The sequence below is a fragment of the Hyaena hyaena genome, unplaced genomic scaffold (genome assembly GCF_003009895.1).
Source record: "Hyaena hyaena isolate Hyena2069 unplaced genomic scaffold, ASM300989v1 scaffold_38, whole genome shotgun sequence".
NCBI classification, from domain to species: domain Eukaryota; kingdom Metazoa; phylum Chordata; class Mammalia; order Carnivora; family Hyaenidae; genus Hyaena; species Hyaena hyaena.
This window is the reverse complement of record NW_024080670.1, coordinates 4,070,898-4,098,602: the sequence shown is the minus strand read 5'-3', so window position 1 is coordinate 4,098,602 and position 27,705 is coordinate 4,070,898. Positions and strand designations below refer to the sequence as shown.

General features: G+C 47.9%; 1 protein-coding gene across 8 annotated transcripts in view; it reads left to right on the top strand.

Moving 5' to 3' along the window:
• The first annotated feature begins 823 nt into the window (after positions 1 to 823).
• Positions 824 to 27,705, top strand: part of LOC120230201 (neutrophil gelatinase-associated lipocalin-like) — a 101,603-nt gene continuing 74,721 nt past the window's right edge. For 3 of the 8 annotated variants that reach the window (XM_039229720.1, XM_039229719.1, XM_039229718.1), the window contains exons 1-5: positions 828 to 980; positions 1,491 to 1,627; positions 2,952 to 3,031; positions 3,177 to 3,296; positions 3,516 to 3,617. In XM_039229720.1, coding sequence (XP_039085651.1) covers positions 843 to 980; positions 1,491 to 1,627; positions 2,952 to 3,031; positions 3,177 to 3,296; positions 3,516 to 3,617 — 577 coding nt within the window. In that variant the 5' untranslated portion in view covers positions 828 to 842. Of the gene's footprint in view, positions 981 to 1,490; positions 1,628 to 2,951; positions 3,032 to 3,176; positions 3,297 to 3,515; positions 4,026 to 4,309; positions 4,341 to 4,462; positions 4,659 to 13,895; positions 14,100 to 14,607; positions 14,745 to 16,330; positions 16,411 to 16,553; positions 16,674 to 16,890; positions 16,993 to 17,650; positions 17,682 to 17,808; positions 18,010 to 27,705 lie in introns of those variants that run through there. The other 5 variants (XM_039229721.1, XM_039229725.1, XM_039229722.1 and 2 more) reach the window with 5 other exon arrangements.

Here is a 27,705-nt window from a genome sequence, read left to right as displayed (position 1 = left end):
TGATCTGTATCAGTTAACCATTTGATGTCTTCGCTTTCCTTTGTTCTAGGGCAGCCAGGAGGGCCTGAGCAATGTCAAACAGATCCTGCCTGGGGGAGGGGCAAGCTAGCATGTGCTTTGCCCTCAGCTTGCCTTATGCTCCCTCATCAGTAACATTCCCAGTAGACCTTTGGTGGTGGGGGGAAGGAAAGGGTGTCTCACCCTGGGCCAAGGCCAGGTGCAGGTCCCTGGGAGGCCCAGGCTCTGGGCTCTATGAGCAGCACAGGGTACACTCTGTCCTTCCTTCCTTGCCAGGAATGTCCTCTTTCAACTACCTCCCCTTCCCTGTCCCTTTGGAGAACCACAAAGCAGCATGGGCCCTGTTGGTGTGAGGCATTCTCTGCTTTCATCAGGTGCAGGGAGGGGGGCCCCACCACACTTACCCCACCCTGCACTTGAACCCCAGCAGAGAGGCACCTGGAGGTCAGACATGACAGTTGGTCCAGATCTGAGACCCCTGACCACACACAGTGCTAACCGGGGGGAAGAGACTGTGGAGGGAGTCACTGACCCTGCCAGAGATGTGGAGATATGGGGAACACCTCACCACACTCCCGACCTTCCTGCCCCTCTCCCCCTTGCATAATCCTGATGTGGGGTAAAGGCAGAGAGCTTGCCAAAAGTTTCAGCATGAGTTGCTGGCAACTGCCTCGCCCTTCCTGGATTTGGCAAAGGATAAGTCGCTCCACCCTGGGGTGAGCCATTGCCCAGGAGGACCATAAAAAGGTCCCCAGAAAACTCCTCACTCACTTCCTCTTTCAGCTGATATCCAGAGCAGTGCCTGCTTCCTCCGCCCTGAATTCATGGCCCAGTGTCTTCTGTGGCTGGGCCTTGCCCTGTGGGGGGCCCTGCACACCCAGGCCCAGGACTCCACCCCAAACCTGATCCCAGCCCCACCTCTGCTAAGGGTCCCTCTGCAGCCTGACTTCCAGGATGACCAGGTAAGGAGCCGGAAGTGACAGCTGCAGGGAGGCCCCGGGATGAGTGTGAACAGAGGGGAGGAGGGGCTCGGGCTTCAGCTCAGTCTGCCCTCGGGTCCCCTGATGAAAGGCACACCCCAAGCCCCCATCCACACCCAACCTTGATGACAAGAAGGTCAACTGAGCAGAACTTCCCTGGTCCACATTCTCTTCCATAATCCCTGCAGTACATGCAATGTGGGAACATCTTCAGGCCCTCTACATGGTGAGGAAACTGAGGCTCAGGGACGCCAGCTGGCCACTTGCCAAGGGTCACTCTGTTCCTGACACACCCAGGGCTCCAACCTGTCCTAATGGGACCAGCTCCCGCTGGCTTCATCAGCACAGCCTGTGTGGCCAGTCTGGGTTCTAGCAGCCCCATTAGAGGGGCTTCTTGTTCAGGGCCAGGCTGCCTAGGGGTGCCTGCAGGCATGGAGCGGGAGGGTCCCTGAGGCTGCTCCTGGCTCTGCCTGTCATCAGCTCCCACTATAGTTCCAGGGAAAATGGTACGTCTTAGGAGTGGCAGGGAACGCATTTAACAGAGAAACACACAGCCAGCTGAAGATGTATGCCACCACCTACAAGCTGAATGAAGACGGCAGCTACAATGTCACCTCTACCCTGCTACGGTGAGAGCCACCACCTCCTAGGGGAGCATGGGGGGCCTAGAGGACTGCCGTGGGTGACCAAGAAGCAGACTGATGTCATAGCCAAGGGGTCACCAAAGCTGAAAGATGATCATTCATCCTACCGCTGAGTACACGAACCCTTTATTTATTCCTTCTCTCATTCACTAGATCAATATTTCTTGGTCACTTCACCACAGACACAAGACAGTACTGGGGATGGACACAGACTCTCTCCTAAATAGAGCAAGGGTGTCCTAGATGGGAGGAGGGTCACTGGATCCAGCCTGGGATCCCACCAGGGCTTTGTCAAGGGCTTTCAGGGAAGTGGTCTGTGGGCTGGGCCTTGAGGAAGCAAGTGGAAGGGCTGGCGGACTGAGTCAGAGATAGCCACTTTTTCAAGAAACAGCAAGCCATCGCACGGCTGCCCTGAGCAGGAGCTGATGAGCGGTCTGGAGTGGGGAGTGGCCACAGTGGCAGGGGCCTCAGGTACTGGTGAGGAGCGGGTCTGGCTGCAGCAAGGACAGGAATGATGGTGTGCAGCCCAGAAGGCTGATCAGTCATAGGTGGGAGATGACCAGAGCAGGGACAGATTAGGACCTAGAGAGAGGAGCCAAAGATTTCCCAGCTCCTCTGGGTTTCTGTCTCTAGCACTTGGGGATGCGGCTAGAGCATTTGTGATGGAGAGAGCAGAAGAAGAGCAGGTGTGGGAAAATCGGCTCTGGGTTCCCAGGGGATCGAATGGGATGCAGGCGAGAGGTCAGGATTGGCATAGCAGCTAAGGGAGTCTTTGGCCTCCAGCAGACTGGACCCTGGGTGGTGATTCCCTCGGAAGAGGTTACAGCAAGAAGCCTCAAGATAAGAATTGGGGACAGGGACACCGGGGTGGCTTGGTAGGGTAAGCCTCTGGATTTGGCTCAGGTCATGATCTCATGGTTCTTGAGTTTGAGCCCGGTAGGGGTCTGTGCTGACAGCTCAGAGCCTGGAGCCTGCTTTGCATTCTGTGTCTCTCTCTCTCTTCCCCTCCCCCACTTAAAAATTAATGAACATTTAAAATATTTTTTAAAAAAGAATAGGAGACAAATGCCTCAGGTGAAAGTGACAGTATGGAAGGAAGGCCACCAAGGGGAAACAGCCCCATGGAAGGACAGCAGGTGCTGGGGGGAGAGTCTGAGCAGGTCAGGTGCCTCAGGGCAGAGTAGTCAGGGACAGAGAGGGATGGGCTCAGTGGGGAAGAGCCAGTCCCATCTGAGGGGTGGGGGGCGTATCTCCTTCTGTGGCACAGTGGGCTGTCACCCTTTTACCCACCCATCTCTTGCTTCCACAGGAACCAGCGCTGTGACCACTGGATCAGAACATTTGTCCCAAGTTTCCAGCCAGGACAATTCAACCTGGGCAACATTAAGCGTGAGTCCTGCGTGGGGTGGGTCCCTCGGGGGCACGGACCTCCCTGCTGCTCCACACAGACAACATTCTGTGGTGCCAGGGGAGGAAGCAATAGCTCCCTCTGCCAGGCCCACAGAGGGCTGATTCCTCACCATCCATCATGCAGGTTACCCTGGAATACAGAGCTACACGGTACGAGTGGTGACCACAGACTACAACAAAGTTGCCACGGTGTTCTTCAAGAAAGTTTACAAAAACCAGGAGTTCTTCAAGATCACCCTCTATGGTGAGTCTTAAGCCCTCTAGGACCCAGCTGTTGGCCATGCTGGGGGAGAAGAGGCCCATCGCACCCAACCCCCAAGGTCCCTTCACCCTGGGCCCCTGGAGGCAGGAGAGTGGTCTTTCCACAGAACCCCTCAGGAGGGAGAGGTCTAAAGCATGGTTCATATGTTCAACAATATACATGGAGCTTTCGCCAGCCACTCACCAGCCATCTTGGCCACAGGGAGGACCAAGGAGCTGACTCCTGAGCTGAAGGAGAACTTCATCGGCTTCGCCAAATCCCTGGGCCTCACCGATGAGCACATCGTCTTCCCTATCCCCAATGGTAATCACCAGCTGGGGAGAGAAGGCCGATGGGGACTGTCCAGGCCTGATGTTGCCTAACCAGGGAAGAGGGGAGAGGAGGGACGCTGGCCCCGGCTGTGGTCACTGGAGCCCCAGGAGCCACTTTGGGTTCAGGAAGACCCTGCCACAACACAAGGGCTCTGGGCCCCAAGTGTTCCTCTTTCACGATAGCTCAGGCCTGCCCACGTGAGCACTGCACACCTGGGGCCACGTTTCCTCAGTCTCCTTGCCTGGCCACCTCCCCCTCCATCCAGGCCTGTTTCTCCTGGGCCCCCTCCCCTTTTGTCCTGGGCCTGGCTCACCACTGACTTGGGAGGCACCCTTGTCCTCAGGCAGCCTGGCCTGGGCAGGTGCCTCCCCAAGGCTGAGGGGCTGTCAGGGCTCAGCAGGTAAACAGGAAGGAGGCTTGGTGCCCAAGTAGGAGGGTGGCTGGGCCTCACCTGCCTCCTTTGGAGAATGGGTGTCACCCAGGTCTGCTTATCCTCAGGCCTGTCCCCCAGTCCCCTGCCCATCATCCAGCCCTCTGTTGTACCATGTCTGAAGGGAACCCCAGAGCTTCTGTGGCTGAGCCAGCCTGGGGTCCAGGGCAGCCCAGGGGCAATTCAGGGGCCCTGGAGGTCAGGGGTCCCACAGACACACTCCTGCCCATGATGACCACTCTGTCTCCCACAGATCAGTGCATCGATGAGTGAGTGAGCATGAGGTAAGTATGGCTGGAGCAGGGGCTGATGGGAGCCAGGGTGCAGCTGGGAGGGGGTCCCAGGTCTGCCTTTGTCCCACCTGCCCAGCACTGCTGCTCTCTCTATTCCCCCGACTCCCTCTCAGGTGCCCACTGGCTTTCTCCTCCCCATCCTGCTATGCCAATCTCTCCCCAGGGAACCAGCCAGCTGTCCCCACCAGCCTGGACACCACTGAGAGAGCCTGGAGACCCTTCTCATTGCACAGCCGACCAGCTCCTCCCCATGCTGCCCTGCTCACGGAACCCCGCCTAGCTTGCTAAATAAACACATGTCCCCCAGTCCCCAGTCTCTGATCTCTGGGCCTTCAGAGAGGGAAAAGAGCAAAGGGCAGGCTCCTATAGCATCACTTGCAGGAAACGTGGTCCCCAGAAAAAGATGGAAGCCACAGAAGCAGAGTCCAGCTCTGACTAAACACCTCTAGCTCCCAACTCCAGGCCTAGACCCAGACCAGCAGCAACCACCACTTCCCCTTGCCTCCTAGCACACTGATGGGACACTTCTCACACCCATGTTCAGCCACCCGCAGCAGGTCCAATGGCAGAGGCCCAGCCAGAACCAGGCAGCTGTAGAGGGTTGGGGGGCCAAGGTGCTCTCACCACCACTTAAGTGATGAAGTTTTGGGGTAATGGAGGGTCTGGGCCAAGGGCCCAGAAAGAATGTGAAGACATTTTGGTGTAAAAATGTGATTTTATTAAAGCACAGGGACAGGACCCGTGGGCAGAAAGAGCTGCACTTGGGTTGTGAAAAGTGACTGGTTATATACTCCGGCGTAGGAGAAGGTAAAGTCAAGGGAAGTTTTCTAATAGATTTTCATATGCTAATGATGATTTACAGAATACTGGTGACCTAGCTATCGTCAAGCTAAGGTACTTTTCCCTCCAGCAAAGCATTAACATTTAGACAGTAGGGAGTTCCTGGAAAAATGTTCCCTGCCAGCCTCAAGTATTAGTCAATGGGCTACAGGTTATCAGGAAGCTTAAGGTTACCAGCCATTTCCTTCTTGCCTTTCTTTCTCATATTACTATGAGGGATGACGTGGGGCTCCAGGAAACTGAGTCTATAGGTGTCTGGAGATTAGGCTATTGATAAGATTGTCTTTTTCTTCTAATTTACTAAGATATTTGTAAACTGATGGAGACTCATGCCTTGCAGGACTGTGATCTCTATCAGTTAACCATACTTTTTCTTTCCTTTGTTCTTGGGCAGCTCAAGGCCTGAGGAATGTCACACACATCCCACCTGAGGTGGAAAGGGATAATGTGAGCTTGTACTTTGCCCTCAGCTTGCCTTATGCTCCCTCATCATATTCCCCCATAAACAATTCTGACCCTTACATCTTTAAGGTTGTTGAGGTGGAAGAACTCATCTTCTGTAGCTTCTCTTGCTCAGGAGGGGCGTAGAGAGGTCCCTACCCATGAGACAATACTGATCATTTGGGGAACATAGAGAAGAGTTACAGAAGGCAGAGGGAGCTGAATCCAAGGTGGACAATGAGTACGATCATCCTGGAGTAAAAAGGACCATCTGTTGGGTTGAAGTTATTGTAGTGATGGAGTCTTGTCACCAGGCAGAAAGACATGGGAGAAAATAGCAAAACATAATTAGAATAGCTAGAAAGTTAGCTCAAATGAAAAGTCCTTTGGCATCTAACCAAAATGCTCCAGTCCAAGAGTTTAGCCCATCACTAAAGTAAAGACAGGGGTTATTTATTATGCCAATTTGAGTATTCAGGACAGTTATAAATCAAGAAATATTTTTGAGCTACTCTGGAATGTATACACACACTGTTTTGTTCTTAGGAGAGTTTACGTTCCACCTTGTGCAGCACTTAAAACATCTCATGCATCTGTTTTGTAGAAGTGTTTTATGAGTTTGAGTTATTTTAGTATTTAGTAATATAATGGTATTTTGAAAGTCATTTAAGGCCTTATCTCTGTAACAGGTGGTGTATACCCATCATATAGACTCTGTTTTGTTTAGTAAGCAAGCAGGGAATTAATAGCAGGTACATTTAAGGAAACAAGATAAATACAAGTAAATGGTTAGAGCAGATTACAAACCAGTATCTCCCAGTGCTGCCATGAGAGTTTTTAGATGTTAGGCTTGAAGCATCCTCGGATGCTTGTGGGAACAGACAGCAGGAATCAGATTGATTTTTCTGGTTTGTAACTCAAATGTCTGTGCTGGTGCATTTGAATGGCCCATTGTAGGACGGAACTGTTAGTAGACATTGAGAAAGGAGGATGAAAAAGAAAGGTCCAAACATCCTAAGAGAAGTTGGAGGTCTTGCACAGGTTCACAGGAATATGCAGGCACATTAGTTTCCTCACTGAATTCCTGTGAAGGGGGTCCAGGTTTTATTTTAGATATAGGAGCCCATGAAGTGTTCCCCTCTAACCATATTGCAGTGGAAGTAGATAATATGACCTAGTAGGGACTCTTTCATTTTGGAGTTAAATCCCCTGCTGTATTAGACTTTCAATCCTTTAAATAAACCAGGAGTTTCAGGTGTATATGGGGTGGGTGTCTAGTAACTGTCAGATCAGGTTTAGGAAATATATGTTTTCCATATTCATTTAGAGACTTAGGAATTGCACATATATTTGAACAGTCCCAGCATTTACCCAAGCAATATCATCTAAGGTTTACATTATTTAACAGGGCTTTTCACTTAACATACCAAATAAAAGACTTCCTTGGTCAAAAAGACTTTCTTTACAATTTAAATCCTGGGAAGTTTGTTAAACTTTAGAAAGTTATAGAGTACATCTGAAAAGGAATCAGATCATTACAAATCTTACAGCCTTAAATTATGTATTTAACCAAGATGGCAATAAGAGATTCCAAAGGCAAATATGTAGGAGTATGTAGTTCTCATCAAAACTTCGCCCCTTTAACAGTGAGAAGTTTAACTAAGTGATCAAAGACCTGATAAAGACATAACCTAAAGCCGTGATTTTCCCAGGAAACAAAAGAGAAAACAATCATTTGTATAGTATTATTATTATTATTACTAATTTTTTATCAAGAGCTGAACAATCCAAAAAACTTTGTGTTTTGAACAGAGAGACAAGCAGAATTTCAACCTCATACCAGTATACTTTTAAAAAGCCATTCAAAACAACCTAGTGTATCCTAACCACACATAAAATTCCTTTCCAAAGATTTCCCTTCATGAACCTTCTACAATTTTGCTTTGCATTTAAATTTTGTCCCAGGCCATTTTTCTCCAAGCCAGTTTCATTTAGGACAAAATTACTTTCTTTTGACCTGCAACAAAAAATATTTTTTCATTTCTTCTCTCTTTTTTACACACTCCTACTGTTTTACATATACAGTTGCTTTCCTTACTTCCATCAGTCTTAATTATGTTTAGCAGAATTTTGACTCTTAAAAACCTTAGTCTCCAGGGGAGACTAAGTAGTAACTATTTGTATACTGTTACATCAGAGTTCTTTAGATGGCAAATTCATGAATCAATTAAGCACAAAGCATGTCTTTCGATAGACCCAAAGTTTCTTATATTCTTCACAATAAGAAGTCAAAAGTGCAAACCTACATTCAGTAATCAATCCTTTAGCACTCCATTCTATTTGGAAAAGACCTAGGTATCCAACGAATTCAGTCCCATTTATCCAAGTGTCAGATTACCAAAGACTGTGAAAGCTATCTTAACAATTATCCATGAAAAGTTTGAGATACACAAAATTAACCATTATTTTAAATCATCTTTGCTACCAAATTGCAACAGAGGCCTCATGAGCTTATTTGACCTTTAGAGAACTTTGGTAGAACAAAAGTTTCGTATTTAATGCTGATAACTCTATATACATGTCTATCATAGTTAAATCAACAAACTTAATTAAGCTTAAAAACTGAATTTGTTCCACCTGCATTTACTTAAAGGACAATCAATGTGTTCCCCATTGTCACTCTTTCACCAGGGACACCAGTGGGGGAATTTGAAGTGGGTGATCCAAAGGGGTGCTCATCACTCCTTGACATTGAGGGTGGGAGGATGGTACAGAAGCCACTTTTTATGTCGGTCACACAGAAGGTGATGCAGAACCAGGAGAATGGAGAGGGGAAGGTAGAAAAGGTGAAGTCCCAGAAGGCAGAGAAAAAGGATTCCTGGTTCTACACCTTGTCAGCTGGGAATGAGGAGACTCCATGTTTGTTTGTTTGATATCCAACAAAGTGGAAATAGGGATCTATGTCAGGCTAGAGAAGACGGGATTTTCTTGAAACAAAGGGAGTTTGGACAGCTGCTTGGGAATATACTTTAAAGTCCACAGCTGAGGTAGACTAACCACAGTTCGCTCCTTTTTTTTTTTTTTAATGTTTTATTTATGAGAGAGAGAGAGAGAGCATGAGCAAGGGAGGGGCAGAGTGAGAGGGACACTGAAATCAAAGCAGGCTCCTGACATGGGGCTCAAACACACAAGCTATCAGATCTTGACCTGAGTCGAAGTCGAACGCCCAATCGACTGAGCCACCCAGGCACCCTCACTGTAGGCTCCCTTTATAGCTGTTCACTCAGCAAATGAATGAGGGAGAAGATCCCAAAATTATTAGGAGACAGAACACAGAGGAGTCAGCATCTCTTTGTCATGGAAGGCCTGTGTTTCCTTCAGCAACTGAGTTTCATCAGGAGGAGGCCTGTTAGGACATCCAGTATGCCAGGAGGGAATTTACTAGCCAAACACATTTGGACAAATATATTCCACAAGAAGCCTATCGGTATGGTTCCTGATTTAGAGCTGTGAAGCCTGGACCTCAAGTACTTCTGTCTATTAATCTTGTTAGAAGAAATTTAACTGCTAGTTCCTACTAAAGCCATGCAGTGGTACAGAACATCAGTCCTTTTCTAAATTTTGCAATCCAAATTGTTTCCAGTGGCTTGAAATAACATCCCAAGGGAAAGTCCTCGGGGACTGAGGAGAATGTCCCATCCTCCGCCTAGGGAGAGAAAAGTAGAGAAGGTCATTACCACAAAAATTCCCCTAAACTCCCAGGTGGTGTCCACTGCAGAGGATATATCAGAGGGGTTCCTGAGGTGTCAGAGTGACTTGAGGCATACTTCGGACCAAATCACTGTGATCTCCAACCAGGTGCAAAGGACCTCTATGGGAGGGATGCTGGTATCTCCTCAGTGTCCCATTGCAGCCTAGGCTACAATAGGGGCCAGCAGACATATCCTGCTTGCCTTGCTGAGAAGTCTGAAGAAACCACTGTTTTTTCACCTATGGAAAATCCTGGAAAAGTTTTACAAGGGGGAATTGCCCAACCTTCTATTTAAGTAGTAGTTAGTAGAGGACAATGACTGAAAAGACGGAAACCCATTATATTCTAACACATGACATTCCAACACATACCGTCATCAGAGCCAATTTCCTAGGAGACGGACCTCAGCTGGGTTCTAATTCAATCAGGTACTGGTTTTGCCAGCAACAGGGGAGGTCCCAGAGCCCAAAGCAGCTAGACCAGGGATGTGGAGGGGATCACTTTAGACCGATGAGGAGGAAACCTCATACGGGAGTCTATGATTGTCAGCCCCGCTAGTCACTTAGGTGGCTGTCCTGTGCCCAACACAGACAACAATATATAAGGACAGGAAAAAAGAGAGGGTCAAGTTTCTGGGTATTTTTACCATTTCGGCCTGGGGACTCACTTCCAGCCAAAAGGCAGGCTTTCTTCTCACTGTAGAGTAGCCACGGGCTAGAGGATTACAGACTGAGCAATGGACAGGAAAGTGTTGCAATAAGACCATACTTCGTGAAAAGTCCCTAAAGTAAGAATAAAGAAACAAAAGAGAAAGTACTCACCAAGTTTGCATGAATGCTCAGGGTCCAGATGAAAAGACTCAGACCCCCACACTGGAGTGCAAAAAGATGAGGTTTTAGAATAGGGTGGGCATCTTTGGTGCACAAACAGTGATTTTATTAAAGGAGGTGGAGAGAACCCGTGGGCAGAAAGAGCTGCACTGAGGTTGTGAAGAGGGACTGGTTATATACTATGAAGTTAGGGTGCCGGAGTCCAGCTCCAGCCGGTCCAGGGGTCCCCAAAGAATGGATGGTGTCAGCCAGAGAGTGAGAGAGCCCGGAGATTCTTCCTGATCACCAGGCAGGCATCTATGCACTGACTGAGTCTCAGCTTTATTTATAGTTAAGTGTATGGGGAACAGCACAGAAGTGGCATTTGCCTTAGACAATGGTTTCTGATGACAAATTCTTTGATATGTAAAAATTTCATAGATTTGTAGAAGACTCATGCATAGCCTTTATCAGTAGTGACTGATGTAGGCGATTTAGATGTTTATCATATGGGGAAGGAAAGTATCTTTAGCATTCAAATACAAGACAATGTTTTTAGCATAGCAAAGGCAAAAGTTAGTTCTTTGTGAGCAGGGGTCAATAGCCTGTTTGCTTAAGGGGAGTATAAGAAAAACAGGATCCTCAGGAAACACAATGTTTGCTCCCGTAATCACAAAAGAAGTTCCTACAATAAGTTTCTTCACAAGGTGCAATCAGCATATCAGGGCCAGAATAAGGGGACAAGTCACTCCTGATACCAATCAACAAGATGCTTCGGTGGTCGGTGCTTAAAGTGCTCAAGCAGAAACAATTAAGTGGGATGGGCGCCTGGGTGGCTCAGTCGGTTAAGCGACCAGCTTCGGCTCAGGTCATGATCTCACAGTTTGTGTGTTCGAGCCCCGTGTTGGGCTCTGTGCTGAGAGCTCAGAGCCTGGAGCCTGCTTCAGATTCTGTATCTCCCTCTCTCTCTGACACTCCCCTGCTCACGTTGCGTCTCTCTCTCTCTCTCTCTCAGAAATAAAAAAAATTTTAAAAAAAGAAGCAATTAAGTGGGGGTAGATATCGGTCATCATCTGATGGCAGGAGACTTTGCAAACCTGCCTTAACCTCACAAGGAGTATTCTCAACCAGTGAGCTCAGAATAGCTCCCAATATTAAGGGAAGTAATGTCAAAAGGGAGGGAGGTTTCCAGAGGGACTTTGATATGCTGATATGATATGAGGAACTATCTAAGATACCTGAGCCCTAGCTATGGTCCATCCCAGGTCGTTTTACCTCTAGTAAGGCATTAACATTAGGAATGGTAGGGGTTTCTAGAGAAATGTTGTACACTATTTCCCTCAAGTATTTGTCACTGGACTGCAAGGTATCAGAAATTTAACTCTACTTTCCATTTACTTCTTGCCTTTCTTCCCCACATCACCATGGAGGGGAGGGTGTTAATAGGGGCTCCAGGAAACTGAGTTGATTGGTTTCTGGAGATGAGACTATTGATAATATTGCCCTTTTCTTCTAATTTACCAAGATATTTGTAAATTGATGGAGACTCGTCCTACATGACAGGGATTTCTATCAGTTAACCATTTGTTTTCTTTCCATTCCTTTGTTCTTGGGCAGCCAGAGGAATGTCACACATATCCCCCCTGGGGGGTAAGGGTTTCTAGCTTATAAATTGCCATTACCTTACCATATGCTCCCTCTTTACCCACAGTCCCTTCCCTCAGGGTCCACCACCCAAAGTGCAGGCTAGGGGAGCTGGTTCCCCTGCAGCAGGTAGAAGAGCCCATGAGGTCTCTGGGAGTCTCATTTGAGGCCAGTGAGACCTCAGGTCAGCCTTAGATCAGGCATTCTGTCAGCCCTGGCCTGGTCTCGTGGTGACATCAGGAGACATGGCCTGTGGGCTGAAACCCATCACTGCCTCCCATGGACAGCTAAGCCTCCATGAGGAAACTGCTTCCCTCCTGGACAAAGTTAGGATCAACCACGGCAGAAAGACTTCTGGGGGCCCAGGCCTAGGCCCCTGGGCTCCATAGCCCAACACTATGGCCAGAGATGGCAGATGGTATCAGTGATCACTTAAGGATGAGGCTGAGTCCTGGCATTCACTGTGACCCAAAGTTTCCAGTGTCCAGAGTATCAGCATAGAGAGCCCCCCTTGGAGCCCAGGCCTCCAACCCTTTTCACACAGTGCAGATGCATGTCCCCCTTGGGCCCTCACCAGGATGGAGCTGGCTTAAAGCCTGCTCTGTCAAGCTGTCTCATTTGCAGCTGGCATGCCAAGCTAGGGTTTCTGTCCACTGGGCCACAGGAGGGGCCAAGTCCCTTAGGGGCCAGCTGAGGTCTGGGTCCACCCTGCCGATGGGGTGTGGAGGAAGGCGGGGACTGACTCAAGGTGGAATGATGGGGCTTTGGAATCGAGGGGATTCATAGTTGACAGCCAGGGAAAGAATTTTTGAGACATCTTTGGTGCACAGAAGGTGATTTTATTGAAGCACAGGGATAGGACTCTTGAACAGAAAGAGCTGCTCTGGGGTTGTGAAGAGTGACTGGTTCTATACCATTGGGTTGGGGGAGTTTATGTCAAGAGGAAGTTTCTAAAGGGATTTTCATATGCTCAAGAAGACTCACACATTACTGGAGGCCTGGCTGTTGTCAAGCTAAGGTTCTTTTGCCCTCTGTCAAAGCATTAGCATGCAGACAGTAGCCAATTCCTAGAGAAATGTTATATTCCATATTTGCCTCAAGTAGTTGTCAATGGGCTGCAGGTCTTAATGTGATTTCATGCCATCTGCTATCTCCTTCTTGCCTTTCTTCCCCATATCACTATGAAGGGAGGGTGATATTCAGACTCTGGGAAATGGAGTATAGGTTTCTGGAGATTCAGCTATTGATAAGATTCTCTTTTTTTCCTAATATACTAGGACATGGGTAAACTGATGGAGAGTCATGTCCTGCAGGACAGTGATCTCTATCAGTTAACCATTTGAGTTCTTTGCTTTCCTTTGTTGATTAGCAGCCAGGAGGACCTGAAAGCTAGCATGTGTTTTGTCCACAGCTTGCCTTATGCTCCCTCATCAGGAACACTCCCCAGTAGGCCTTTGGTGGTGGGGGTGGGGGGGTGGAGGAAGGGCTTCTCACTCTTGCCAGGGCCTGGTGTGGGTCTCTGGGAGGGCCAGGTTCTGGGCTCCATGAGCAGCACTGATTACACTCTATCCTTCCCTGCCAGGAATTTCCTTTTCAGCTGCCTCCCCTTCCCTTCCCTTTGGAGAACCAGAAAGTAGCCTGGGCTGTGTTAATATAATATATTCTCTGCTTTCACCAGTTGCAGCAAAGGGGAGCCACTGCAGTTAACCCCTCTGCACTGGGGCCCTAGCTGAGAGGTTCCTGGACGTCAGAGATGACAGCTGGTCCAGATCTGAGACACTTGTCCTCGCACTGTGCTAACCAGAGGGATGACAGTGTGGAGGGAGTCACTGACCCTGCAAGAGATATGGAGATATGGGGAATGTATCCTCCAAACACCTGGACCTTCCTCCCCATCATCTTGCATAATTCTGACCTGGAGGAAAACAGAGAGCTTCTCATGATCTTCAGCATGAGTTTTTGACAATTGACTCACCCTTCCAGGATTTTGCAACAGATAAGTCGCTCCACCCTGGGGTGAGCCATTGACCACAGAGACCATAAATAGTATCCCCCTAGATAGCTCCTCATGAATCTCTTCTTTCGGGGAATATCTGGAGCGGTACCAATTTACTCAGCCCTGAAGTTATGGCCCAGTGTCTCCTATGGCTGAGCCTTGCCCTGCTGGGGGCCTTGCAGATCCAGGCCCAGGTCTCCACCCCAAACCTGATCCGACCTCCGCCTCTGCACAAGGTCCCTGTGCAGCCTCACTTTAAGAATAAGCAGGTAAGTGGCCTGGAGGGGCATTTGCAGGGAGGCTCCCGGATGAGTGTGAACAGAGGGGAGTAGATGAAGGATGACCTCAGGCTTTAGCTCAGTCTGCCTTCATGTCCTCTAATGGAAGGCACACCCCACGTCCCCATCCACACCCAGCCTTGCTGACAAGAGGGTCAGCTGAGCAGATCCACACTTCCCTGGTCCACACTCTCTTCCATAATGCCCGCAGTCCTTGCAAGTGGGGAACATCTTCTGGCCCTCTACATGATGAGGAAACAGGCTCATGGAAGTCAGCTGGCCACTAGCTAAGGGTCACGCTGTCCCTGACACACTCAGGGCTCCCACCTGGCCTGATAGACTCCAGCTCCTGCTGGCTTCATCACCACAGCCTGTGTGGCCAGTCTGGGTCCCTGTAGCCCAATTAGAGGGGCTTCAGATTCAGAGCCAGGCTGCCTAGAGGTGCAGGCAGAGCCAGGAGGCTGCTTCTAGCTCTGCCTATCATCAGCCCCCATTGTAGTTCCAGGGTAAATGGTACGTCTTAGGACTGTCAGGGAACGAATTCAATAAAGAAAAACACAGCCAATTTAAGATTTATGCCAACACCTACAAGCTGAATGAAGACAAAAGCTACAATATCACCTCTACCTTCGCCTGGTGAGTGCCACTACCTCCTAGGGGAACATGGGGGGGTGCTATATGGCTGTCTTGGGGGTGCAAGAGACAGACTGATGTCATAACCGAGGGGCGACCAAAGCTGAAAGATGATCATTCATTATACTGCTGGGTACTCCATCCCTGTATTTATTCCTTCTTTCAATCACTCGATCAATATTTCTTGGTCACTTCAGCACAGACACAAGACAGTCCTGGGCATGTCCCTCTCCCAAAGAGAGCAGCGGGGTCCTAGAATGGAAGGAGGGTCACTGGATCCAGCCTAGCATTCCACCTACGACGTTCTCAAGGGCTTCCAAAGAGGTCGTCTGAGGGTTGGGTCTTTAGGAACCAACCTGCATCAGAAGGATGGCTGGGACCGTCATGAAAGGTCTGGTGGACTGAGTCAGATATAGTCACTTCTTCAAGAAGCAGCAAGCCATCACATGGCTGCCCTGATCAGGAGCTGGTGGGAGGTCTGGAGGGGGGTGTTGGCCACAGCGGCAGGGGCCTCAGGTATTGATGAGGAGGGGGTCTGGCTAGAGCAGGGAGAGGAATGATGCTGTGCAACCCAGGAGGCTGATCTGCCATAGGTGGGAGATAACCAGAGTGGGGGCAAATTAGGAGCCAAGGATTACCCAGAGCCTCTTTGTTTCTGGCTCTAGCACTTGAGGATGGGGCTAGAGTATTTGCGATGGAGGAGGCAGGAGAAGGGCAGGTGTGGGGAGATCAGCTCTGGGTTGCCAGGGGACCAGATGGGACACAGGTGGGAGGTCAGGGTTGACCCAACAGCTAAGGGAGTCTTTGGCATCCAGCAGACTGGAGCCTTGGTGGTGATTCCCCCAGGAGCGGTCACATCGGGATCCTGCAAGATAAGAATAGGGGACAGGGGCACCTGGGTGGCTCAGTTAGTTAAACGTCTGACTTTGTCCCTGGTCATGATGTCACGGTAGGTGGGCTCGAGCACTTTCGGGCTCTGTATTGACAGCTCAGACCCTGGACCGGCTTTGGAGTCTTTGTCTCCCTCCATCTCTGCCCTTCCCCCCCTCCTCTCTCTCTCTCTTAAAAATTAATGAACATAGGGGCGCCTGGGTGGCTTAGTCGGTTAAGCGTCCGGCTTTCGCTTAAGTCATGATCTCGCAGTTCGTGGGTTCGAGCCCCGTGTCGGGCTCTGTGCTGACTGGCAGCTCAGAGCCTGGAGCCTGTTTCAGTCTGTGACTCCCTCTCTCTCTGACCCTCCCCTGCTCACGCTGTCTCTCTCTCTCTCCTAGAAATAAATAAAACATTAAAAAAATTTTTTTTTAAATTAATGAACATATTTAAAGTAAAATTAAAATAAGGGACAAATGTTTCAGTGAGGGGACAGTATGGAGCAAAGGCCACCAAGGGGAAATAGCCCCGAAGAAGGAAGGACAGTCGGTCCTGAGGGAGAGTCTGACAGGTAAGGTGTCTCAGAGCAGAGTAGGCAGGGGTAGGCAGGGATGGGTCACTGGGAAAGTCCTAGGCATATCTCAGGGGTGGGATGTGGACCTCCTGCTCTGGCACGATTGGCTATCACCCTCTTACCTACCTATCTCTTGCCTCCACAGGAACCAGACCTGTGCCCACTGGCTCAGAACTTTCATCCCAACTGCACGGCGTGGCCAGTACTCCCTGGGCAATATTGAGCGTGAGTCCTGAGTAGGGTGGGTCCTCGGGGACACGGACTTCCCAGACCCTCCACGCAGACACCATCCTATGGAGGCAGGGGAAGAATCAATAGTTTCCTCTGCCGAGCCAGGGAGGGCTGAGATCTCACCGTCCACCATGCAGGGTACACTGGAATCCAGATGTACATTTTACGAGTAGTGGCTACAGACTACAACCAGTTTGCCATGTTGTACTTCAAGAAAATTTTCAGAAACCAGGAGTTCTTCAAGATCGCCCTCTATGGTGAGTCTTACCCCCTCTGGAACCTGGCTCTTGGTCATGGTGGGGAGAAGAGCCCCATGGTGCCCAGGACCCAAGGTCCCCTTCACTCCGAGCCCGGGGAGGAGGGAGAGTAGTCATCCAAGAACCCCTCAGTGAGGAAGGGGCCTGAGGCCTCGATCATGCTTTCAACAATATATATGGAGCATTTCTAGCCACTCACCAGCCATCTTGGCCACAGGGAGGACCATGGATCTGACTCCTGAGTTGAAGGAAAACTTCATCAGCTTCACCAAATCCCTGGGTCTCACAGATCAACACATCATCTTCCCTATCCGCATTGGTAATCACCAGCTGGGGAGAGGAGAAGGGCACATGGGGACTGGTCAGGCCTGATGTTGCCTCACTAGGGAAGGGGGGAGAGGGGCGACACAGGTCCCTGCTGCAATCACTGGAGCCCCAAGAGTCACTTTGCATTAAGTGAGACCCTGCCGCAATCAGGGTTCTGGTTCCCATGTGTTCCTCCTGCACAAGAGCTCGGTCCTGCCCACATGAGCACTGCACACCTGGGGCCACCTGGTCACCTCCCCCTCCACCCAGGCCTGTTTGTCCTGGGCCACCCTGGACATCCCCTGGTATTAGCTCACCACTGGCTTGGGAGGAATCCTTGTCTTCAGGCAGCCTGGCCCGGGCAGGTGCCTCCCCAAGGCTGAGGGGCTGTCAGGGCTCAGCAGGTAAACATGGAGAAGGCTTGGTGCCCAAGCAGGAGCGTGGCTGGGCCTCATCTGCCTCCTTTGGTGAATGGTGTCATCCAGGTCTGCTTGTTCTCAGGCCTCTCCCCCAGTCCTCTGCCCATGTACCATGTCTGAAGGGAACCCCCAGAGCTTCTGTGGCCGGATCGGGCTGGGGTATAGTGCAGCCCACGGGCAGTAAAGTTTCCCTGGAGGTCAGGGGTCCCACAGACACACTCCTGCCCATGGTGACCACTCTGTCTCCCACAGATCAGTGCATGGATAAGTGACCAAGCATGCGGTAAGTATGGCTAGAGCGGGGTCTGATGGGAGCCGGGGTCAGCTGGGAGGGGAGTCCCAGGTCTGCCTTTGTCCCACCTGCCCAGCACAGCTGCCCTCTTCCCCTGATTCCCTTGACTCCCTTTCAGATGCCCGTGACTCTCTTCATGCCATCCCCTCTTGCCAACCTCTGCCCAGCGCACCACCCTGCTGTACTCACCAGTCTGGAAACCACTGGGAGAGCCGGGAGCCTCTTCTCACTGTACAGTCCACCCCCACCAATGTTCCCCAGGCTGCCCTGCTAATGGAATCACTCTTGCTTGCTAAATAAATATGTCCCCTGGTCCCCAGTCTGTGCTCCCTGACCTCTGGGCCCTCTGAGAGCGAAAAGAACAAAGGGCGGGCTCCTATTAGCATCACGTGCAGGAACTGTGGTCCCCTGGAAGGGATGGAGGCCACAGAAGCAGAGTCCAGCTCCAACAGAACACCTCTGGCTCCCACCTCCATGCCTAGCCCTGACAAGCAGCTGCCCTCAATTACCCTTGCCTCCTAGCACACCGATGGGACACATTTCACACCCATGTTCAGCCACCCTCAGCAGGTCCAATGGCAGAAGCCCAGCCAGGGCTAGGCAGGTGGAGAGGGTTGGGGGGATCAAGGTGCCGGCACCCCCACTTCACCAGTGATGAAGTTTTAGGGTGATGGGGGGTTCTGGAGCCAAGGGCCAAGAAAGAATTCTTTGGTGCCAAAATGCAATTTTATTAAATCAGGGGGACAGGACCCATGGGCAGAATGAGCTGCACTGGGGATGTGAAAACTGACTGCTATATGCTCTAGAGTTTGAGGTAGTAAAGCCAAGGGAAGGTTTCTGAGATTTTCATATGATAAAGAGGATTGACAGAACACTGAAGGCTTAGCTATTGTCAAGTTAAGGTACTTTTCCCTCTTGCAAAACATTAACATTTAAGACAGTAGGGAGTTCCTGGAGAGATGTTCTTCTCTGCCAGCCTCAAGTATTGGTCAGTGGGCTGCAGGGTATTAGGAAATTTAATGTTCCCAGCCATTTCCTTCTTGCCTTTGTTCCCCATATTATTATGGAGGGGTGATGTGGGGCTCCATGAAACTGAGTCTATTGGTTTCTGGAGATTAGGCTATTGATAAAATTGCCTTTTTCTTCTAATTTACATGTCCTGTATGACTGTGACCTTTATCAGTTAACCATTTGGCTTCCTTTCTTTCCTTTGTTCTTGGGCAGCCAGGGGTACCTGAGGAATGTCACATACATCCCACCTGGTGTGGCGGTGGGGTAATGCTATCTTGCACTTTGCCTTCAGCTTGCCTTATGTTCTCTCATCATATCCCCCATAAACAATTTTGACCCTTACATCTTTAAGGTTGTTGAAGGTGGAAAGATTCGTCTTCTGTAGCTTTTTGCTGTTCAGTAGAGGCGTAGAGATGTCCCTACCTATGAATCGATATTGATCAGCTGGGGTACATAGAGTAAAGTTACACAAGTAAGAGGCAGCTGGATTCAATGCAGATGCCAAATATGAACCTCCTGGAGTAAAAAGGATCATCTGTTGGCTTGTGGAATCTTGTGACCAGACAGAGAGACGTGGGAGAAAACAGCAAAATGTAGTTTAGAAAAACAAGGAAGAGTAGCCCAAATAAAAGTTTTTTTGGTAATTAATGAAAATCCTTAAATCCAGCAGTTTAACCAATCATGAAAGGAAAGGGAGAGATTGTCTAAAGAAGCAACTTAAGTGGGGCACCTGGGTGGCTCAGTCGGTTGAGCATCCAACTTCAGCTCAGGTCATGATCTCATGGTGCGTGGGTTCGAGCCCCGCGTTGGGCTCTGTGCTGACAGCCACCTTAGAGCCTGGAGCCTGTTTCAGATTCTGTGTCTCCCTCTCTCTTTGACCCTCCCCTGTTCACACTGTCTTTCTCTCTCAGAAATAAATAAAACATTAAAAAAAAAAAAAAGAAGAAGAAGCAACTTGAGTTTTCAGGTCAGTTAGTAATCGAGAAATATTTGTGTGATAATCTAGAATATATAGCGATTAAGCTTTGGGGATTTGGTGGGTGATCCGGAGTCGACGGACAAGAAAGATTTCTGGAAATAGTCTTTGGTGCAAAAAATGATTTAATTAAACACAGGGACAGGACCCCAGAGCAGGAAGAGCTGCACTAGGGTGGTGATGGATAATTGCTTATATACCCTCAGGTTGGGAGGGGGTCAGGGATAGAGTAAGTCTCCAAGGTATTTTGGAAGCAAGGTTTCCAGGACCTTGAGGGGTTAGCTGTTGCTAGGAAAACACCACTTATTACCTTTGAAAAAAACCCACAATCCTGAGACCCTTCAGATGCATGTCTTGGGGCCATAAGCTTGGAGTATGATTACCAGCATATACCTTGGGGCAACTGATTGAAAGGAAGTAGACTTACAGGATCCTAGAGGTTGGGATAATGTTAAGCTAAGGTTCTCTTTGCCCCTAGCAAAGTGTCACCATCTAGGCAGTGGAGCTCCTAGAGGAAAGTCAGTCTGCTGGTTTCAAGGACTTGTCAACAGGCTGTAGGCAATAAGGAGATTTAATTTTTCATTTGCCTTACTTTTCCACATCACCATGGCAAGCACTTAAACAATTTGTTCTTGAATAGCCATGAGTGTTTGAATATCACACATATTCTCCCTGGGCAGAGGGTGAAGGTTCGGGGGATGTGACTCCCCTCTGCTTGCCCCACGCTTCCTCATCATATCCCCCCTGAACAATTTTGACCCTTGTATCTTTAAAATTGTTGAAGGAAGAAGGTCTCACCTTCTGTAGCTTCTTCCTGCTGAGTAGGGGCAAAGTGTTAACCCTCCCTATGGGTCAATATTGGTACGTCAGGGAACATATTGGGCAGTTAAGGTGAGGCAGCTGAATCCAAGGTGGATAACATGTATGAACATCCTTGAATAGAAAGCATCATCTGTTGGCTTGAAGCTATTGTAGTGATGGAGTCTTGGCATCAGGCAGAGAGATGTGGGAGAGAACAGCAAAACATAACTAGAATAGCTAGAAAGATTAGCTCAAATGAAAAGTCCTTTGGCATCTAACCAAAATCCTCCAGTCCAAGAGTTTAACCCATCACTAAAGTAAATACAGGGGTTATTTATTGTGCCAATTTGAGTATTCAGGACAGTTATAAATCAAGAAATATTTTTGAGGTACTCTGGAATGCATACACAAACTGTTTTGTTCTTAGGAGAGTTTACGTTCCACCTTATGTAACACTTAAAACATCTCCTGCATTCTGTTTTGTAGAAGTGTTTTATGAGTTTGAGTTATTTCATTATTTAGTAATATAATGGTATTTTGAAATTTGTTTAAGGCCTTATCTCTGTAACAGGTGGTGTATACCCATCATATAGACTCTTTTCTTTAGTAAGCAAGCAGGGAATTAATAGCAGGTACTTTTTTTTTTTAATATTTTTTTATTTATTTCTAGGAGAGAGAGAGAGACAGCGTGAGCAGGGGAGGGTCAGAGAGAGAGGGAGTCACAGACTGAAACAGGCTCCAGGCTCTGANGAGAGGGAGTCACAGACTGAAACAGGCTCCAGGCTCTGAGCCGGCAGTCAGCACAGAGCCCGACGCGGGGCCCGAACCCACGAACCGCGAGATCCTGACCTAAGCGAAAGTCGGACGCTTAACCGACTAAGCCACCCAGGCGCCCCTAATAGCAGGTAATTTTAAGGAAACAAGATAAATACAAGTAAATGGTTAGAGCAGATTACAAACCAGTATCTCTCAGTGCTGCCATGAGAGCTTTTAGAAGTTAGGCTTGAAGTATCCTTGGATGCTTGTGGGAACAGACAGCAGGAATCAGATTGGTCTTTCTGGTTTGTAACTCAAATGTCTGTGGTGATCCTTTTGAATGGCCCATTGTAAGAATTAACTGTTAGAATAAATTGGTAAAGGAGGACAAAAAAGAAAGGTCCAAGCATCCTAAGAGAAGTTGGAGGTCTCCCAGAGGTTCACAGGAATACGAAGGCACATTTATTTGCTCATTGAATTCCTGTGAAGGGGGTCCAGGTTTTATTTTAGATATAAGAGCGCATGAAGTGTGCCCTTCTAACTTCTAATTGCACTGGGAGTGTTACAGGATCTGGTCTGGACCACCCGGCGGAAGAACCTAGCGGTAGTCTGAGATCTTGGAAGTGTGGAGGTTTATTTTACACCGGTGGGCTCAGAGGAGATCATTCTCCAGAGGTCTGAGGCCCAGAGCATTAGCACGGGGAATGGTTTATAGCCTGTTACTTCTGCATTCCTCATTAATCAGGGACAGATGTTTTCTAATTAGTCCTGTCGGCCATCTCACAACAAGTTTTCCCCATCAGGAGTACCTACTATGACCCAGTAGGGGCCCTTCCATTTTGGAGTTAAATCCCCTGCTGTATTAGACTTCCAATCTTTTAAATAAACCAGGAGTTTCAGGTTTATATGGGGTGGGTTTCTAGTAACTGTCAGATCAGGTTTAGGAGTATATATTTTCCATATTCATTTAGAGACTTAGGAATTGCATCTACACTTGAACAGTTCCAGCATTTACCCAAGCAATATCTCCTAAGGTTTACCCTTTTTTAACAGGGATTTTCTCTTAACATACCAAATAAAAAGACCTCCTTTGTCAAAAAGACTTTCTTTACAATTTAAATGCTGGGAAGTTTGTCAAACCTTAGACAGTCATTGAGCACACCAGAAATAGAATTCAGATCATTACAAATCTTACAGGTTTAAATTATGTATTTAACCAAGATGGCAATAAGAGATTCCAAAGGGAAATATGTAGGGGTATATAGTTGTCATCAAAACTTAGCTCTTTTAACAGTGAGAAGCTTTAACTAAGTGATCAAAGACCTGATAAAGACAAAACCTAAAGCTGTGGTATTCCCCGCAGACAAAAGAGAAAACAATCATTTGTGTATATATATATATATATATATATATATATATATATATATTTTTTTTTTATCAAGAGCCGAACAATTCAAAAAAACCTTTGTGTTTTGAACAGAGAGAAAAGCAGAATTTCATCCTTATTCCAGTGTACTTTTAAAAATCCACTCATGGCAACTTAGTCTGTCAACCACACATAAAATTCCTTTCCAAAGATTTCCCTTCACAAACCTTCTACAACTTCCCTTTACATTCAGATTTTGTCCCAAACTATTTTTCCTCCAAACCAGTCTCATTTAGAAAAAAATTACACTCTTTTACCTGCAACAAAAAATATATTCCCATTCCTTCTCTTTTTTACACATTCCTACTTTTTACATATAGAGTTGCTTTTCTTATTTCCATCAGTCTTAATTATGTTTTGCAGAATTTTGACTCTTAGACACCTTGGTCTCCAGCTGAGACTAAAAGGTAACCATTTGTAAACTGTTACACCAGAATTCTTTAGATGGCAAATTCATGAATCAGTTAAGCACAACGTATTTTTTCCAATAAACCCAAATCTTCTTAGTTTCTCTGCAATAAGAAGTCAAAAGCACAAAACTATATTTAGTAATGTATGCTTTAGCACTCTATTCTATTTGGAAAACACCTAGATATCCAACGAATTCAATCCCATTTATCCAAGTTCAGATTCCCAAAGACTTTGAAAGCTATCTTAACAATTATCCATGAAAACTTTGAGATATACAAAATTAACCATTATTTTAGGTCACCTTTTTTCTAACAAATTACAACAGAGATAACATTAGCTTATTTGACTTTTAGGAAACCTTGATAGAATAAAAGTTTCATATTTAATGTGATAACTTTAAATACATGTCTATCTTAGTTAAACCAACAAACTTAAATAAGCTTAAACACCACATATGTTTCACCTGCGTTCACTTAAAGGCCAATCAGTTTGCTCCCCATTGTCATTTTTTTTTTAACCCAGGACAGCAGTGGGGGAATCTGAAGTGGGTGATCCAACGGGGTGCTCATTGCTTCTTTACATTGGGGGTGGGAGGATGGTATAGAAGCCAGTTATTTAGGTCGCATGGAAGTGATGCAGAAATAGGAGGAAGGGAAGGGGAAGGCAGAAGAGTCCAAGTGCCAGGAGGCACAGAAAGAGGATTCTTGGTTCTTTTTTTTTTTTTTAATATTTTTATTTATTTCTGAGAGAGAGAGCGCGCGAGAGAGACAGCGTGAGCAGGGGAGGGTCAGAGAGAGAGGGAGACACAGACTCTGAAACAGGCTCCAGGCTCTGTGCTGGCAGTCAGCACAGAGCCCGACGAGGGGCTCGAACCCACGAACCGCGAGATCATGACCTAAACGAAAGTCGGACGCTTAACCGACTAAGCCACCCAGGCGCCCCGAGGATTCTTGGTTCTAAACCCTATCAAGTCAGAAAGAGGAGACCCTATGTTTGTTTGTGTGTTTCATTTCCACCAAAGTGGAAATAGGGAGGCTATGTCAGGCTAGAGAAGACAAGGGATTTCCCCAAAACAAAGGGAGTTTGGCAGCTGCTTGGGAATATTCTTTAAAGTCCACGTCATGAGGTAGACTAACCACAATGGACTCCAATTGTAGCCATTAACTCAGGAAATGAATGAGGGAGAGCTCCCCCCCCCTCCCCATCTATTAGGAGGAGGAACAGGGAGAGTCAGCATTTCCCTTTGTTAGGGATGGCCTGTGTTTCCTCTAGCAACAGAGTTCCATCAGGAGGCCTGTTCAGGCATCAACTATGCCAGGAGGGAGTTTACTATCCAAACACATTTGGGCAAACACATTCTGCAACAGATCTTTTTGTCCAGATCCAGACTTCGATCTGTGAAGGCCTGGACCTAGGGTACCTCTGTGCATTAATTCTGTTTCTTGCAGAAGACATCTAACTGCTAGATCCTACTAAGGCCACACAGTATTACAGGACATCAGTCCTTTCCTAAATTTTGCAATCTAGATTGTTTCCTGTGGGTTGAAAAGGCATCTTAAGAGCAAGTCCTTGGGGACTGAGGAGACGGTCCCATTTTCCTCCTAGGGAGAGAAAAGTAGAGATGGTCCATTACCACAAAAACCCACCGCCCCCCCAACTCCCAGGTGGCATCACCCATGCAGGATATATCAGAAGTTCCTTAGGTGTCAAAGTGACCTAAGGTGTACCTGAAGCCAAATCACTATTATCACCTACCAGCCATTAATGGCTTCTGTAGGAGGGATGCTGGCATCCCTGCTTTCCCATCACATCCTAGGCTACAAAAGGGGCCAGCAGATGGACCTAGTTTGCCTTGCTGAGAAGACTGAAGAAACCACCCTTTTTAGCCTCAGAAAACACTGGAAAAGTTTTACAAGGGGGAATTTCCAGATTTTCTAATTTTAGTAGTAGTTAGTAGAGGACATTGACAGAAAACAGTGAAGACAGAAACCCATCATGATCTACTCTACATGCCAACACATATAGTCTTTACAGCCAACTTCTTAGGAAATGGTCCCCAGTTGGGTTTTAATTCAATTAGGTAGTGGTTTTGTGGGCTTCCCCGGGAGGTTCCACAGCCAGAAGCAGCTAGACCAGAGATGTGGTTGGGATCACTTTAGACCAACACAGGAGTCTTAAGATTTGCATCTGTGATGGTCACTTAAGTGACTGTCCCGTGCCCAACACAGACAACTATGTATAAGAACAGGAATAAAGAGGGGACACAAGTTTCTGGGTCTTTTTACCATTCCAGCCTGGGAATTCACTTCTAGCCAAAAAGCAGGCTTTCTCCTCCCTGTAGAGTAGCCACGGGCTAGAGGAGCACAGACTGAGCAATGGACAGGAAAGTGTTGCAATAAGACCATACTTTTTGAAAAGCCTCTAAAATAAGAATAAAGGAAGAAAAGAGAAAGCGCTTACCACATTTGCACCAAAGCTCAGAGTCCAGATGAAAAGACCCACACCCCTACGTTGGACGCCAAATGGTGAGTTTTTTTAGTGGGGTGGAGAGTTCCAGAGCTGACAACCAAGAAATAATTCTTGAGGGTGTCTTTGGTGAAAAAAAAAAAAAGTTATTTTTTTAAAGCATGGGGACAGAATTTGTGGGCAGAAAGAGCTGTACTGAAGTTGGGAAGAGTGACTGGTTATATACTAGGAAGTTGGGGGAGGTAAATCAAAGGGGAAGGAGGCCTCCAGAAGGAGTTTGATACGCTAGAGGACTCCTAATCTACCTTGCTATTTTCTTTTTTTTTTAATTTTTAATGTTTTATTGATTTCTGAGAGAGAGAGAGACAGCGTGAGCAGGAAAGGGTCAGAGAGAGAGGGAGACACAGAATCTGAAGCAGGCTCCAGGCTCTGAGCTAGCTGCCCGCACAGAGCCCGATGCAGGGCTCAAACCCACGAACCGTGAGATCATGACCCGAGCCGAAGTTGGACGCTTAACCGAGCCACCCAGGCACCCCCTACCTTGCTATTTTCAAGCTTAGGTTCTTTTACCTCTAGTAAAGCATTAACATTAGGAATGGTAGGGGTTCCTGGGGAAATGCTGTACACTATATTTGCCTCAATTATTTGTCACTTGCTGCAAGCTATTAGGAAATTTAATTTTACCCGTCGTTTCCTTCTTGCCTTTCTTCCCCACATCACCATGGTGGGGAGGGTGTTAATAGGGGCTCCAGGAAACTGAGTCTATAGACCTCTGGAGATGAGACTATTGATAAGATTGCCTTTTTCTTCTAATTTACTAAGATATTTGTAAACTGATGGAGACTCATGTCCTGCATGATTGGGATCTCTATCCGTTAACCATTTGTTTTCTTTCCTTTCCTTTGTTCTTGGGAAGCCAGAGGAATGTCACACATATCCCTATGGGGTGGGGGGAGTGGTTCTAGCTTGTACATTATGCTCCCTCTTCACCCAGAGTCCCTTCTCTCTGGGCCAGCCACACAAAGCCCAGGCTAGGGGAGCTGGTTCCCCTGTAGAAGGTAGAACTAATGATGTTTCCGGGAGTCTCATTTGAGGCCAGTGAGCCCTCACGTCAGCCTCAAGTCAGGCATTCCATTACCTCCAGCCCTCGGGGTCACATCTAGGCGACACTACCCAGGGCCTGGGACTCAGCAGTGCCTCCCACAGACAGCAAAGCCCCTATGAGGAAACTACTTCCCTCCTGGACAAAGCTGAAATCAGACACGGCAGGGACAGGTCTGAGTGCCCAGGCCTAGGCCCTGGGGTCCACAGTCCAAAACTACGGCCAGAGATGGCAGATGGTATCATTTATCACTTAAGGATAAGGATGAGTTCTTGAACTTTCTGTGACCCAAAGTACCCAAAGAGAGGCAGGGTAGAGAGCCCCCCTTGGATCTGAAGCCCCCCACCCCACAGCCCAGATGCCTGTCCCCATTGTCCCCCACCAGGATGCAACTGGGACTGTAGCCTCAGAGCTCTACTATGTCAACTTGTCCAATTTGTAACTGGCATGTCTAGATGGGGTTTCTGTTCATTGGAGCCACAGGAGGGGACAAGTCCCTTAGGGGCCAGCTGAGATCTGGATCCACCCTGCTAATAGGACATGAAGGAGGGGAGGGGCTGATTCATGGTGGGGATGATGGGACTTTTGAATGTTGGGGGTTCAGAGTCTACAGCCAAGAAAGAATTTTTTTTTTAATATTTTTATTTATTTCTCGGAGAGAGAGAGACAGCATGAGCAGGGGAGGGTCAGAGTGAGAGGGAGACACAGACTCCGAAACAGGCTCCAGGCTGAGCTGGCAGCCAGCACAGATCCCGACGCGGGGCTCGAACCCACGAACCGCGAGATCATGACCTAAGCGAAAGTCGGACGCTTAACCGACTAAGCCACCCAGGCGCCCCAAAGAAAGAATTCTTGAGAAATCCTTGGGTCAAAAAATGTTTTTCTATTAAGCCACAGGGACAGGGCTCTTGGGCATAAAGAGCTACACTGGGGTTGTGAAGAGTGACTGGTTATATGCCATGGGGTTGGGGGACATAAAGTCAAGAGGAAGTTTCTAATGGGATTTTGATATGCTCAAGTAGACTCCCACATTACTGGAGGCCTAGGTATTGTTAACCTAAGATTG